Source organism: Falco biarmicus, chromosome Z (assembly GCF_023638135.1).
Source record: "Falco biarmicus isolate bFalBia1 chromosome Z, bFalBia1.pri, whole genome shotgun sequence".
NCBI classification, from domain to species: Eukaryota; Metazoa; Chordata; class Aves; order Falconiformes; family Falconidae; genus Falco; species Falco biarmicus.
The window spans coordinates 29,663,548-29,677,274 of NC_079311.1; the positions used below are offsets into that span (position 1 = coordinate 29,663,548).

General features: G+C 36.9%; 1 protein-coding gene across 3 annotated transcripts in view; it reads right to left on the reverse strand.

Moving 5' to 3' along the window:
- Positions 1-13,727, reverse strand: part of LNPEP (leucyl and cystinyl aminopeptidase) — a 67,167-nt gene that overhangs the window by 2,635 nt on the left and 50,805 nt on the right. For all 3 annotated transcript variants that reach the window (XM_056324553.1, XM_056324555.1, XM_056324554.1), the window contains 8 exons: positions 10,988-11,148; positions 8,359-8,447; positions 6,288-6,468; positions 5,383-5,539; positions 3,798-3,982; positions 2,933-3,094; positions 1,952-2,092; positions 867-948 (listed from right to left, as the gene is read on the reverse strand). In XM_056324553.1, coding sequence (XP_056180528.1) covers positions 867-948; positions 1,952-2,092; positions 2,933-3,094; positions 3,798-3,982; positions 5,383-5,539; positions 6,288-6,468; positions 8,359-8,447; positions 10,988-11,148 — 1,158 coding nt within the window. The remainder of the gene's footprint in view (positions 1-866; positions 949-1,951; positions 2,093-2,932; positions 3,095-3,797; positions 3,983-5,382; positions 5,540-6,287; positions 6,469-8,358; positions 8,448-10,987; positions 11,149-13,727) is intronic.

Genomic DNA, 13,727 nt, shown 5'->3' on the forward strand with positions numbered 1-13,727 from the left:
CATTCCTGAGAATCATTTGCATCTATGCAGTAAGCAAACCTCTCAAAGGAGTTCCCAAAATGCAAGAAAAGCATTTTTCATGGGAACTGCAGTAAAACCTCATCCAGTTTCAATAAATTATTTCACTAATAAACAGACATTCACTTATCATACTCATCCCAGAGCAATCACAGAGCACTCAAAGTTCTGGAAAAGGAGTCTCCTTCTATGACAAGGAACTGATTGTTATAAGCAATCCTCTTCAGCACTCTGGAATGACACCCACTTAGCATTATAACTGTCCATGCTAACACTTAAAATACTCTAAATCAAACCATAAACAACTATCTCTACCAAATTACTGGAATGAAAATGTTAGATTAAACCATAAACCATTCTTGACACATTAACTTCCAGGCCTGGTTAGGGAAGACAACAGAGATTTCTAGTGGCTATTAACTGGCTCTTAACTGATACTCAACCTTCACAACAGCTCCTTGGGATGACCAACAGCAAAAAAAACATAAAGCAATTTTTATGGCACTCCATCACATTCCAGAGTCACAGAAAGTATAGCTTGTTTGCAAAATCTACACCAAAATTCTATCTAGAACAAATCATTATTTTGGGAGACAGTGTGTTTCAGAGAACAGGAAAACAGATAACTGGGTTCAACTCTATATGTTACTCTGCCACAGACTCAGTATGTAATCTTCCAAATGTTTATGAATCTGTCTGCCATGTGAGAAATAGGGAAAGCAATAGATGTATATCCTTGCAAAACGGCCTTAAGGACAGAAATAACTTGTGTTTTTCTTGTCCCTTAATTACATGAAGACAGCATTGGCACTAGAAAATATCCCTCTCTGGTACATTAAGACACCAACCTCAAGGAGATGTGCCTTTGTTGCAAACTGAGAAGTTGACCAGCTAATGATATTCTGGATAGTATATGAGCCTAGGTGAAACCTGAAATACAAACAAAAAAGTTATTTTTAACTAGGAGCGACTTTAAGATGCAGGTTCAGTGTACGTACACAACCTTTATTTGTTTTAGTAGCTGGGGTTTTGGGTTTTGTTTTAGTAGTTGGAAATGGTTAAAAGCACTTAAGTTCAAGATTATAAATCTTATTTTTCAAAAGAGATAAAAGATTTTGGAAGTCCAAGCCTCTAGTTCCCTACTACTCTAAAAATTGAACTTCAGAGCAAAAGAAATGGAAAATTTTCAAACTTCTATCACAGCTGAAATAGTAAAGAACTGAGGACCCCCCATACTGAATACTAAGACCTGTATCTGTGCTATGTATTCCAAAATGCTACAGTAATTGAATTTGCAACCAGGTTTCATTTCAAGCAAAGAAATTTTGTAGTGCTGGTTATTGAGAGCTTGTTAGAGCAGAAAGTTTCATCCAGAAGAAGGTTTTTAGCAATGTGAAACAGTTCCAAATCAAAACTGGGATTTAGAAATACAGTTTTCCACGTATTGTTAGCTTCCTGAAGACTTGCAGGCTAGTTCTCCTGTTGGGTACCCTTCAAAGCCACATAAGGAGAACATGTATATCCGAAGCAAGTGAGATTTTTTGGTTATTTTAGTTTGGGATTGCTGTAAAAAGGCAGAACAAATAAATGCTAAATGAATTCCCTGGGTCTACTTTTGAATGCATTTGATCCACATAAATATCCTGCATCCGCAGCAATCATCCTAGAGACAGCATGCTTTCAACAGAAATTCAAATCTAGATTTTTTAGAATTGCTGTGAATCTCTAGAAGACTCCAATGTCCCATCAGCAGTTGGAGACTTCAAAGTTTATGATCCAAGTTATTTTGTAAAATAAGATTTTAAAACAGGCTTTACAATTTAGTACACATCTTCTTACAGTAATCCAACTATTTATTATCTTGTGTTTGAAAGAAACAAACAGGTGCTTTGCCACTGTGAGTGTGAAGTTTCAGCTACATCAAAAGACTTACTTTCGTGTAAGTTTTTCCCAGTTCTCTTTGACAAAGTCCCAGGCCAGCAAATACCCAGGAAAACTCTGGCTAACAGTTGCTATGATATGTGAAAACTCCTGTGTCCTGATGACTTCTCCTTCAAGGCTGTTCTGCATTAACCTAAAATAGTTATGAAAAAAAAGCATATGAAGAGAGACAGGAAAAAGCTTCTGTTCATATCTTCACATGATTCTTCTGATACTCCTGAATTAGATGGAAAAGTTTCTATAATAGGTCAAATAGCAAGCAGTTTCTGACATCTGGAACACACTGATGCTCCATTTTACAGCCACTGTGCTTATCTACCTTCAGTTTCCAAGTACCACAGTGACCTTAGCTCTAAACCAAGTACCTGAATTTTCATTGTCATTGGAAAAGAGGAAGCAAATTCTAAGGACTTGTAAAAGAAAACATTATACATTGAAATGTTTAGAAAGGAAAGCTGTAACAAGAATCACACATAGCCAGACAACCTTAGTGTCCTTCATGCAGTACTGCGGTTTGGTCTATGGAGAGGTGTTGGAGCATAATGTAAGGTCAGAATTTCACAGAGAAAGAAGAGAGGAAAAGAGGGAGAAAGACAGAACTCAAAACAAATCAAAACCTAACTAGTTATCTTGGTTATAAAGATATACCAATCTTTTAAGACTCCATAGAACAACCTGCAATTTTGTTACTTTTACCAAAAATCTGTAATTTTGCATTCCCAAACTTTTTCAATTTTTTCCTCTTTATGCATATTCAGAATTTGGCCTTTTGAGCTACTCTGTTCTGCAAATTATTTTAAAGTGAAAAATACCAGGTTCTATATTTGTATGGAAGCTTATACAAAACATGTGGATAGATTTTCTTTAGCAATCAGAATTTTTTTCAATAATATAAAAAAGGAAATACATTTTTCCAAAGAAGATTTTAACACTTTTCAATTACAGAGCATACAGCTTTCTGGCTCCTTCATACCAGATTAGCTTTCTGACATCTTCTGTGCTGGCCAAGGCTTCAATCATTTTGCTCTTCTCTGCTTCAGAAAGCGTAGAGGCGTACAACTTCAGAAGGAATTCCCAGCCATCACTAGATTTGGCTCCAGCTGTAAATATGGCTTTCATAACATCACTAGGCAGACTACAGGGGAAAACAAAATCAACAATGAAACAAAACAACAAATAAAAACCAACAACAAAAAAAACCACCCACAAAAAACCAAAAGAGAGGCATGAAAATGCTCATCTGAGAAAATAAGTAAGTCACAAAATTAAAGATTAGCTCGAAAGAAATGGCTGTCTTTTGAGCAATTTAATTCTGTAGCAATTGTAAGTTTGTGCTGGATTGAATTCATGCCAATCTAGTACTTCAAGTTTCTGGGAAAAAACAAATCATATTAGTCACGTGAAAGCAGGGTAAATTATACAAAAATCTAAGTAATTTTCTGTGGCTCAAAATGCAAGGAATCCAGAACAGAATGAGTTCTGCAAGATAAAAAAAGTATGCTTTGACATTGCTAAGTAATCCTCCTTGAGCATGCACCTTAGGAAATGCAGATGGAAGCAATCTGTGGCTGGTTTCGCAGTCACACTTAATGAAACTGCAGACAAAGTCTTAAATTCTAGGACAGTTCTCCCTTTCATCTGAAAACAGCAATTACTTCTACATGAGGAACAGTCGAAGACAGAATGAAGTGCTTTATCAATATTCAGTTGGTGGTGGTGGTGTGGGGGTTGTTTTGTTTGATTGTTTTGTTTGTTGGGTTTTTTTCTCCCAAACTATGGTGGCAAGGTAACAGGGAAACAGGTAAATAAAAGAAGTGAAAGCCCAGTTTTTGTGGTACCTCATTGTTCCATTAGACTTCATCCACTTCTCAAACATCTCAGTGGCAGTAGTTCTACACTTCCTAATATTGTGGGTGCAGGCAAAAGTTAGCAGTGTCGACCGGAGCTCTCGTTCAGACAGGGTCCCATCATCTGTCCAACGCTGTTGATCAATTTTATCTCCAAGCAGATGCTCTATTCTATACTATAGGAGGGAAAATTATTAGTAATAGCTAATTTTCTCTAAGAGGATTTTTTATATGCAAAACTGGTCTTAAAAAAAGAAAACAAAAGTAAAGTTTTAAAACCATGGAAGTTAAAACATAGTCGTTCTCCATCTACCTATCCCAATTTACATAAACCATTTCTTATCTGGATGAATAAGTATCAGATACCACACAGCTCTGAAAGATGGGCCAAGTGTACATCTGAAATTGCACATGCAAACAGAAGACTACTCCAAGTTACAGTTCAGACTTGCACGCAGTCAGCTTACTATCTCAACTAACTACATCTCCTGTATGTTTAACTACTTTTAACTCCATCAAGTAACAGTTACTACATTTCACTTGAGCACAAACAAACTGACTTTTACCTGTAGACTGAACACCCTTACATGTTGGCAGTTTTGTCATGGTCCAAAACCACAGTTAGGTAGGTGCCTGACCAGCTCCCACACCCCAGCTGAAACACTTGAACTTAAACATAGACACTCCATTGCAAACTGTAGTTTGGACTGTGTATCACATCGGATCTGTAAAACCTTTGAATAAATACTAAATAAGGAAATTTCTTATAGTAGTGGGGGTTTTTGTTTCTTATAAATTTCCTTAAGCACTGACTAATTACCCTTACCTAGTATGAAGAAAAAACCTGCTATTTTATCTATCGTTTAATAATTTTCTTTCTAAATTAAATCCCTTTGCTGACATTCTATAAGGTAAAGCAGCAAGGGTAATTTTAAACCCATAGATGAACATGGAGAGGAGGCTTCATACTAAGAAGGTAAACAGAGAAATGAGAGACATTTCCTCAGCAAGAACTGAGGCTACATTGTGGATTTCATTGCTAAGTCTATAGCACTGTATGTTGTTAATCTATCGCACAGCTGGATGGGACAATGACAACCATTCATGTGTTCCTGTTTTTACAGAAAATATTTTTCCCACTACCTTTAGACAAAGTAATTAGATCTATGATCTCCAGCCACTCCAATAATTTTGGGAATAAATTTTCTGTACTAGAAAAATGTCATGGACTCTGTTTAATTACATACCTGTACTACATTGACCTTTACAGCCAGTATAGCAAATCCCCAGACACCACTGTGTTCCCACTGCATTACACTCCCTATAAAACATTGAGGGACTGGGGAGGGGGCAGGGCACAAGAGGAAGTAGATCCCAAAAATTTTGCATTTCAGTAAGAGGTCATTGCTACTTCACAAAAGCAGGCAAGGCTGGCAACTGTCTAGAATCCTCATCCAACGTAAGTACTGAAATTACTGAATATGTTCAACAGTCAACACTTAAAAATTATAAAGAACATTACGGCTAATTATTTCAAATTAAAATTTACAGAAAACTACATAAAACTAAACCATACCATGACTCGTGCTGCCAGTAGTTGTTCACCCTTTTTCTCTAAAAGGCTGTATATAAGGCTCAGCTGAAACAGAGCTTGAGTGAGTGGTGCAGTGCTGTTCTCCTTGTTAAGGTAATCAATCAGTTCAAAGGCCTTTTCCAGAGACACTTTTCCTAGACTATAGGTCAATGAATACAAACATTAAAATGGCTTCCAAAACAAAAACACTCTCTGAAACAAGATCAGAAGTGATGTTCTCCATTACATTAACAGAGGGATAGGTGAATAGAGGGAGGAACTAAGAAACACTTTAGATGTAGAGATTTTTATATTATTAGTAAGACAGTAACAAACCAACAATGGCCACTACCATGTCTTCAATTCATAAAAATGAAGATAGATAAGGAAGTGTGACAATGATGTCTGCGAATATTTATCATAACTAAGGGTACTCAGATAGGAAGCAGCTGTCAAAGAGGCCATCCAGACCGCTCAGCCTCACCTGCTCTGATGGCTGTGGTGAAAGAAAAGAGGGAGCCAGTAAAAATTTGAGAAGAAAATAGCTTCTTCTCTAAAGTGGAGCATACTCATCAACAGAGTACAGGAAAATAGTCTGCTAGGCAGACTATCAGACACTAAAGAAAACAGTATTTTCCAGAAATGGAAGCTGTCATGTGGCTCTTTGTGATGAAAATAAATGGATGTTGCTATAAAGAACAGAGAAATAACATATAGCAACAATATGGAAGAATCAGTGAAATAACTTTAAAAAAAAAAAGTGAATGCTGAAGAGTTTCAATAGGCTAATAGACTGAATTAAAACTTCTCTGAAGCAGCCTCCTCTAGAATTCAAGTCTGATCTTCTTTTACTTGGAAAAAAAACTTTAAACACATATAAACTATGTTTTCCAATACAAAAGTCTTACCCTGCAAGGTTGAAGATATTGTTGATCAAATTGGCTCTGTCTTTAGGACTCAAAGCTGTGTGGTTTTTTTTCAGCAAATCAATCAGTGTTTTCCAGTCTTCAGTATAGTGTACCATGTAATAGCCATTCATGTCCACATTGAATTTTATCCATTCCACCTCTTCCGGAAGTTCAATGACAGCTAATGGAAGACAATCAGTTAGCAGTAGAAACAAACATTTAGCAACATTTCATTCAAATCCAAACCTATAAAGCAGACCAGTTCCAGAGAGTCAATAAATCCTTTTCCACCCACTAGATCCCCCTGCTGTGAAGAAGGAATAGCCAGTACAAAGGTTCCATGAGAACGCTCCAAAATTCCAGGTTGTACTTCCTCCTTCCTCCTATATCTGATTGAATGAATAGTATCACAATCTGCCTTGAGTTGTATCCATACGTACGTTACTTAGTGCAGTTATTTTTCTCTTCTGTCCAGTTCTCCTCTCAAACAACCCCATCTCCTCTCTGCCCACTTTCATATATATAAAAAAAGCAGTTACACACTTCATATAAAGAAATAGAGAAATGGAGACAGCATTAAAGAGGTAGGAGGCCACACTCTAGTTTCAAAGTCAACTAGATACAAGAAGAGAGGTTTGGGGGAAAAGTTCTTCCTTTCAACTGATTCTATAACTACTGCCAAAAATGTCAATTTACTTAGCTTCTACAATGCCTTTGAAATTTAGTAACTATACTACTAGAAATTCTCTTGTACATCTCTCCTACTCCTATCTTCCACATCCAAGTTTCTACAGTCAGTGAGGAATTGGTTTGATCAACATAAGACCACTAACAAGGCGATTTAAGATGAAATAAAAATGATACAATCAGGCTACTTACCTATTAGTTTTAGTAAGATCAAGAACACATTCAATTGAACAGCTTTGTTCTTCCATTCTGATAAGTCATAATGTTTTTTTTTTAACTCTATCTCAAATGAAAAAGGCCAGGAATACCATGAAGGCTTTGTAAAACCAATGTCAGAATGACATAAACCAAAATTATCTCCTTTAATTACAGTACTTCAAAAGTCACTTTAGAGGGGTGGCAGTTCACAAAAATCAGTGAACAGTAAAATTTCAAGATCAGCTCTAAGAACTCGATTTAAAATTTGTACAGCTTTATTTCCAAAAGCAGAGGTGCAAGATAAGTTTATGAATTAAAAATAATTGCCAGTTAAATGCTCTTTAACAGGGGTGAAAAAAAAATTCATCAGCAGACATAAGATGATGAGTCAGACCTGCTTCAATAAAATGCAAAAACCTATTCAAGTCAGTGGAGAGATAGCCAAAGTGATTGTAGCACAATACAACATAAGAGTGTAGCCCAGGAGTCCTCACACTTTTTAACCAGGGGCCGGCGCGGATGCAGTGGCAGGCAGCCATCTGCGGCTGCTTGGTTTCACCCCCCAAGCCCCGGCAGGAGGGGGCAGGGGGGTCTGTAAATACCGGGGGCCGGATTGAGGACCCTGGGGGGCCGTATCCAGCCCACGGGCCATAGCTTGAAGACCCCTGGTGTATAGTAACTATCCACCTGGCAAGGAAAAAAACAGAGCTGAATAAACAAAACCCCATAGACTAGCAATTTAAGATTCAAACTAGCCGCTGCAGCAAAACCAAAAGAGTTTATGTGAAAAGATCTAAGCATTTCAAGTTCTACAACAGCATTCTCAAAAACTTAATCATTTCAGTTGCAATAAATCATATTTCAGTGGAAAGTGACCTTCTCACATTTCAGTACACTGGCAAAGCAACTCTCCCATTACTCACTCTCTAAAGGACGTGTACTGGAATGAAGAGAGTATGGGGTTTTACAAATTCCAGGCCTGTGCTTCTGCCCCAGTTGCTGCCATTTATTTGTACATATAATGCTATAGGGAACCAACCTCTTAATGATTGCTTGTCTCCATATCTCTGTAATTTTTTTGTATTATGTATGCCTTCATCATCACGTCTTACACAGGTGTGCACTCAGAAACATCAGTAAACTGTAACACATAAGTAACTTGCTACTAAAGTTTTGAGTCACATACCTGACTTTTGGTCCAGTAAATATGCATTAGTACAATGGGTAAAGTTGCAGCTACTAGTTTTGTAGGTGAGAGGGATATGCCACAGATAACTGCAAAGGAAACAAATATTTACTGACATACTACACACACATTTTTTGTCTTGATGGGTTTGTTTCTTTGTTTTGGGTGGGTTTTTTTAACTTTTAAGTATTTTGATATATTATTAGTATTAGAACCACTGCACAATGTGTAAAATGATAAAGTATAAATCTGACACATATCATCAGAATAGATAAAATAATACATATACAGCATATACAGTAATTATTTTTTTATTCCCACTGTGTTGAGAAGTGGGAAAATTTCACAGAATCATGGAATGGTTTGGGTTGGAAGGAACATTTAAATGTTATCTACTCTACCCCCCCTGCAGTGAGCAGGGAGATTTTCAACTCAATCAGGTTGCTCAGAGCCCCGTCAACCTGACCTTGAATGCTGCCAGTGATGGGGTATCTACCACCTCTCTGGACAGCCTGTTGCAGCATTTCACCACTCCCATCATAAACAATCCCTTCCTTATATCTAGTCTGAATCTATCCTTCTTTAGCTTAAAACCATTTCCCCTCAGCCTATCACTACGGGTCCTATTAAAATGTCTGCCCAGGCTAAACAATGCCAACTCTCAGCCTTTCCTCATACAGGAGAGGTGTTCCATCCCTCTGACCACTTTTGTGGCATTCCTTTGGACCCACTCCAACAGGTCCGTGTCTTTCTGGTGCTGAGGATTTCAGAGCTGGATGCAGTACTCCAGGTGAGGTCTCACCAGAGTGGAATAGAAGGGCAGAATCACCTACCTTGACCTGCTGGCCACACTTCTTTTGATGCAGCCTAGGAAACTGTTGGCTTTCTGGGTTGCCAGTGCACATTGCCATCTCATGTCTAGTTTTTCACCCACCAGCACCCTCAAGTCCTTCCCCGCAGGGCTGCTCTCAATCTCTTCATCCCCCAGCCTGTATTGATACTGAGGGTTACCCTGACCCAGGAGCAGGACATTGCACTTGGCCTTGTTGAACCTCATGAGGTTCACATGGGTCCACTTCTTGAGCTTCTCCACGTCCCTCTGAAGGGCAACCTGTCCCTCAGGCATGTCAACCACACCACACAGCTTGGTGTCTATGTCACTGATGAAGACATTAAACAGGGCCAGTCCCAATATGGAACTCTGAGGGACACCACATTTCCTAGTACTTCTTCCTCAGTTTCATCATGCTAAGTAGCTTGTCCAAAGTCATATGGACAGGAAATCTCTGGCTGCATCAGACATTCAGCCAGTATTATTTTCACCTCAGTCCAATGTTCTGTCTTCATGAAATTTTACAAGTTGATTGTTTTTTTTAAAAAAAACAATTTATGTTAATTCACATACAAGACTCAAAATCCAAATCATAGTAATAAAAACCATAATTGTTTGCATACCACAAAGACTGTCTCAAGTGAACTGCAAGCTGGAAGAATAAATGCTAAGGTGGCTCATCATGATGATAAGGACTTGACTATTTAGAGAAAATACAACTTTGAGTGAGGTGGAACAAGCTGCACATACGCATTCCAGTTTTGACAGGGACCCCTTCTGCACATGACTCACACAGAGCACCCTTCTTCAAAAGCTTTTAATGCCCTCCTCAAATTGACATTGACTAGAAAAAAAAGAATAATTAAGCCTAACAATCCTTCCTTTCTTCTTTACCTTTCAACGACACATTGTTTTCCTTCATCCACATAATAAATATAAAACAAAGCCCTGTAAATCCCAACATTTCAAGAGATAAATTCTTTTCACAGGCCTGATTCTGCAAGATGATGTAAAGGACTCAGTTCCTGTTAAGGCTTCAAATAACTGAATAAAACTACCAAAATCTCAAAAGGATTCAAACATGTATTTTGGTTTGTTACAAAATACAGTAAGGTTTATAATATAAGACATATTTGCATTAAATTAATTTTTACAATTAGCAACTGCTACAACTTTGCTTCTTCGGTAATTGCATAGGTACTTTGTTTTAGTTTTTGGTACAATGGATATTGCCTCTCTTATATTTTCAGCCATCAGCTGTCATGCATCAGTGTCATCTTAAAATTTTTACCCAAGAAAGCTTCTCTAATTTTCTCTAACAAAGCCCAAAATGTACACTGAATTTCGGCAGTAAAGAGCAGAGGTTCTAAAGCAAGACACCTGTAACTTCTGCAGCCCACCTTTTTTCAGCTTCTTATTAACCACACAAAACTTTCTGAAATAAAAGAAAACTTCACCTGTGAGATCTGCCTTTTGGTATTAAAAAAATGGAAGAATTCATTCTACTATTTACCACAACTCATCATCTTAAGCACAAAAGCTTCAGGAAAGGATGCAAATAAGAAACTCAGCTTACAAAGGATGCCACAAATTTTTACCAGTTGCTTGGCTGGAAACAGACATGGATCTTCAGGCAGATACTAGATGTACAAATTTCTGCGCCAAATTCTCTACTACTATCTGCTTTCAAAGAAAATACTAGAACCCCTGAATACAAGTGAGAAAGATGTACAAGATACAAAAAAGACATCTGCAGGTAAATTTTAATGGATTAAAAAGTATTAAGAAGGGAATAACCTTGCATCTGATGTCCAGTTTTCTGGTTCCACACGATACAAATATTTCTCTTGTTGTACAGAAATAATCTTTCCCTTTCGGACAACAGTGACTAAAGGGAATCCTTTTTGCAGAATCCAAGTTTTCATCAACTTTTTTACATCTAGTGTCCCATTGGTAATCTGTAATAAAAAAATCATAATGGAACAAGCAAAAAGCAAATTAAGAACATTTTTAAACCTTCATCCTTAATTTACCAAGTAAGTAGTAGCACGATTCTGCATCTGTAAACAATCACTTTGACATTGAGCTTGTAAATTTTATAAGCAACAACTCAGGGGAGCAAGCAGGTTTTGTTTTCTTAAGCTGAGGGAGTCCTAGCCAAGCAGTGGAAAGACAAACTGGAAACATCAGGTAGATTGAACTGGTACATCATGAAACTGGAGAAAAGAATGTTACAGAAAAGAAGGTTACAGTAAGATCCCAGGCTCCCCTCTACCCTTTCTCCTTCCTTATTGGTATTCTGATGTTAAGTGGGTGTTTCGGGTTAAAGACCTACTTTACTTCTGAAATTAATACTAGGAATTGGATTAAAGCCAAGGTGTTTGTACAACAAAACCAACATATACCTCATCTCTTCTTTTTTTTTTTTTTTTTTTTTCTTTTTTTTCAGTTCTTCCCACTTACCAGCTATTGCATAGCTTAAACTCCAACTTCTAATCTTTCAGGAACTGTTTGTACTATAACATCCCACCAAGGGACAAGTACTTTACAATGCCTATATATGACTGTCTCTTTATTAGCAGAGATGATCATCCAACCTGAAAAAAACAGTATGTCACCTAACTTGAAAAAATATGTTTTAGGAGCTATCAGGAACATAAGGAAATTAATACATCATTACTCAAGTTACAGTTACCTTTGAGCAATCCATACCATTGTCTTTCTCTAGTTTACCTCATCAGCATCTTACTGCACTCTGTTCTTTGTTCAAGCCAACAATAACATATCCAGTTTAACCTCATGGGAAAATACTACATTATTTATGTAGAGAACTAGCATAAACTTTAAGTAGAAATTTCAATTCCAGGGAAGAAATTCTCTATCACAGGCTTGAAATTTATAGAAATTGGAGTCTACATGGGTTTTAATTTTTTACATACTCCCAAACCCCACTATTAAATCCTCTTCTTCCATCTCGCTATCATAAGCTATCATTGTTACTACAATGTTACATTATGAAATCTCTTCATAAATTGCCCAAGATCGGACAAATTCATGCTCTCGCTCTCTTTTGCCACTATCTATTATTTCCTTCCTGTCACACTTTGAAATCATCAAGAAATTTGTAAGACCAATGCCAGCCAGCCAAAAAAATCCAAACAAAAAAACCCCAAATCCAAGATGAGAGGAATGTGAAGAGATCAGAAAACCAATTAAGTCCATTACTTGCACCTTGTCAGCTTGCCTGTTTTGCATCTAAGTCTTTCTCTGCTAACATTGTGAGCCACCTAAGGACTGGCAGAAACATTTGTGTCAATCTGTACAGAGACATGAGTACATTTTAAATTTGCTCCACTGGAATACTTTTATTCCAAAATAGAACTCTCCCCAATAACCTGAAATTAAAACCAATTTATTAGAAGTTATAGGTTCATTGTTTCATAATAGCAAAAAATTATTGACATTAATTGATTTTATTGACATATCTTCTTTGAACAGGAGCTCCTAACTCCAATGAAAGTGAAACACGAAAATTACTTTATCCTTCCTCCTTCTTGGCAAGCTATACAACAAGTTTGCTTGCTGTGTTACAGATTTTTCTTTTACTTCACATGCAGTTTTCTCATCTTCACTCTGATTGTCAGTTTCCACAGTGAAGGTTAAGACTTAAGAAATGATTGTGCATTTTGCTGTGTGGACAGCAAAAATTCATGATCAAAGAAAAGGCCACTTTTACAGTTGGAATTTTCAAACACATTCAGCCTAGGCATAATTAATGTGAGCAAAACAAAAAAAAGCCAGTCAATTTCTTGAATATAACAGATTTGCTTTTACTATTACTAGAAATATGGGAAACAACCAAAAAGGATATCAAAGATCTCAATACATGATAATACTAATGGTTTAATTGTCATAAGGAAGACAGTGAAATAATTTGCATCTAAAATGGAGAAGAATCAGCAAGTCAGACAGAGACATGGCTTTTTGTATTATGAAGCAAAACTCTGAAAGAAACTTTTAACAGATCTGGTATCTCACTGGCTAAAGTCCAAGGGCCCTAATAATGGTATCAGTCAACTCAAAGATCAGATAGGTACACAATATTTTGTATAAGCTCAGATTCATCTAGTTCAATAATTTTAATTATTCAGACACCTACTGCATGAAGATATTATTGGTCAAAGACTTTCCATCAAGTCCCTAGAATGGATGAAGTTTTGATACCAAGGGCAGAGAAAATAATCAGAGATGCAGCCTGTCTAGATTTGACTGTTAAACAACAGAGTCTGGCTAAGAATCTGAATGTGAAAGACTATCAGAAAGCAAGAGAAACTAAGAATTCAAGACATAAAAAGAAAATTATTATGACAGAAAGAATACTAAAACAAAGGGACAGTAGATTTCAGTAAATTCTGAGAGACAACAGGTGAAAATCAGAAAAAGAAAGTACTGCAGAAAATTTGATACCTTCTCAGAGAAGTAAAATAATAAAAGCACAAATGTAAACTAAATAATTGTAATTCCAGTCCGGTCCTGC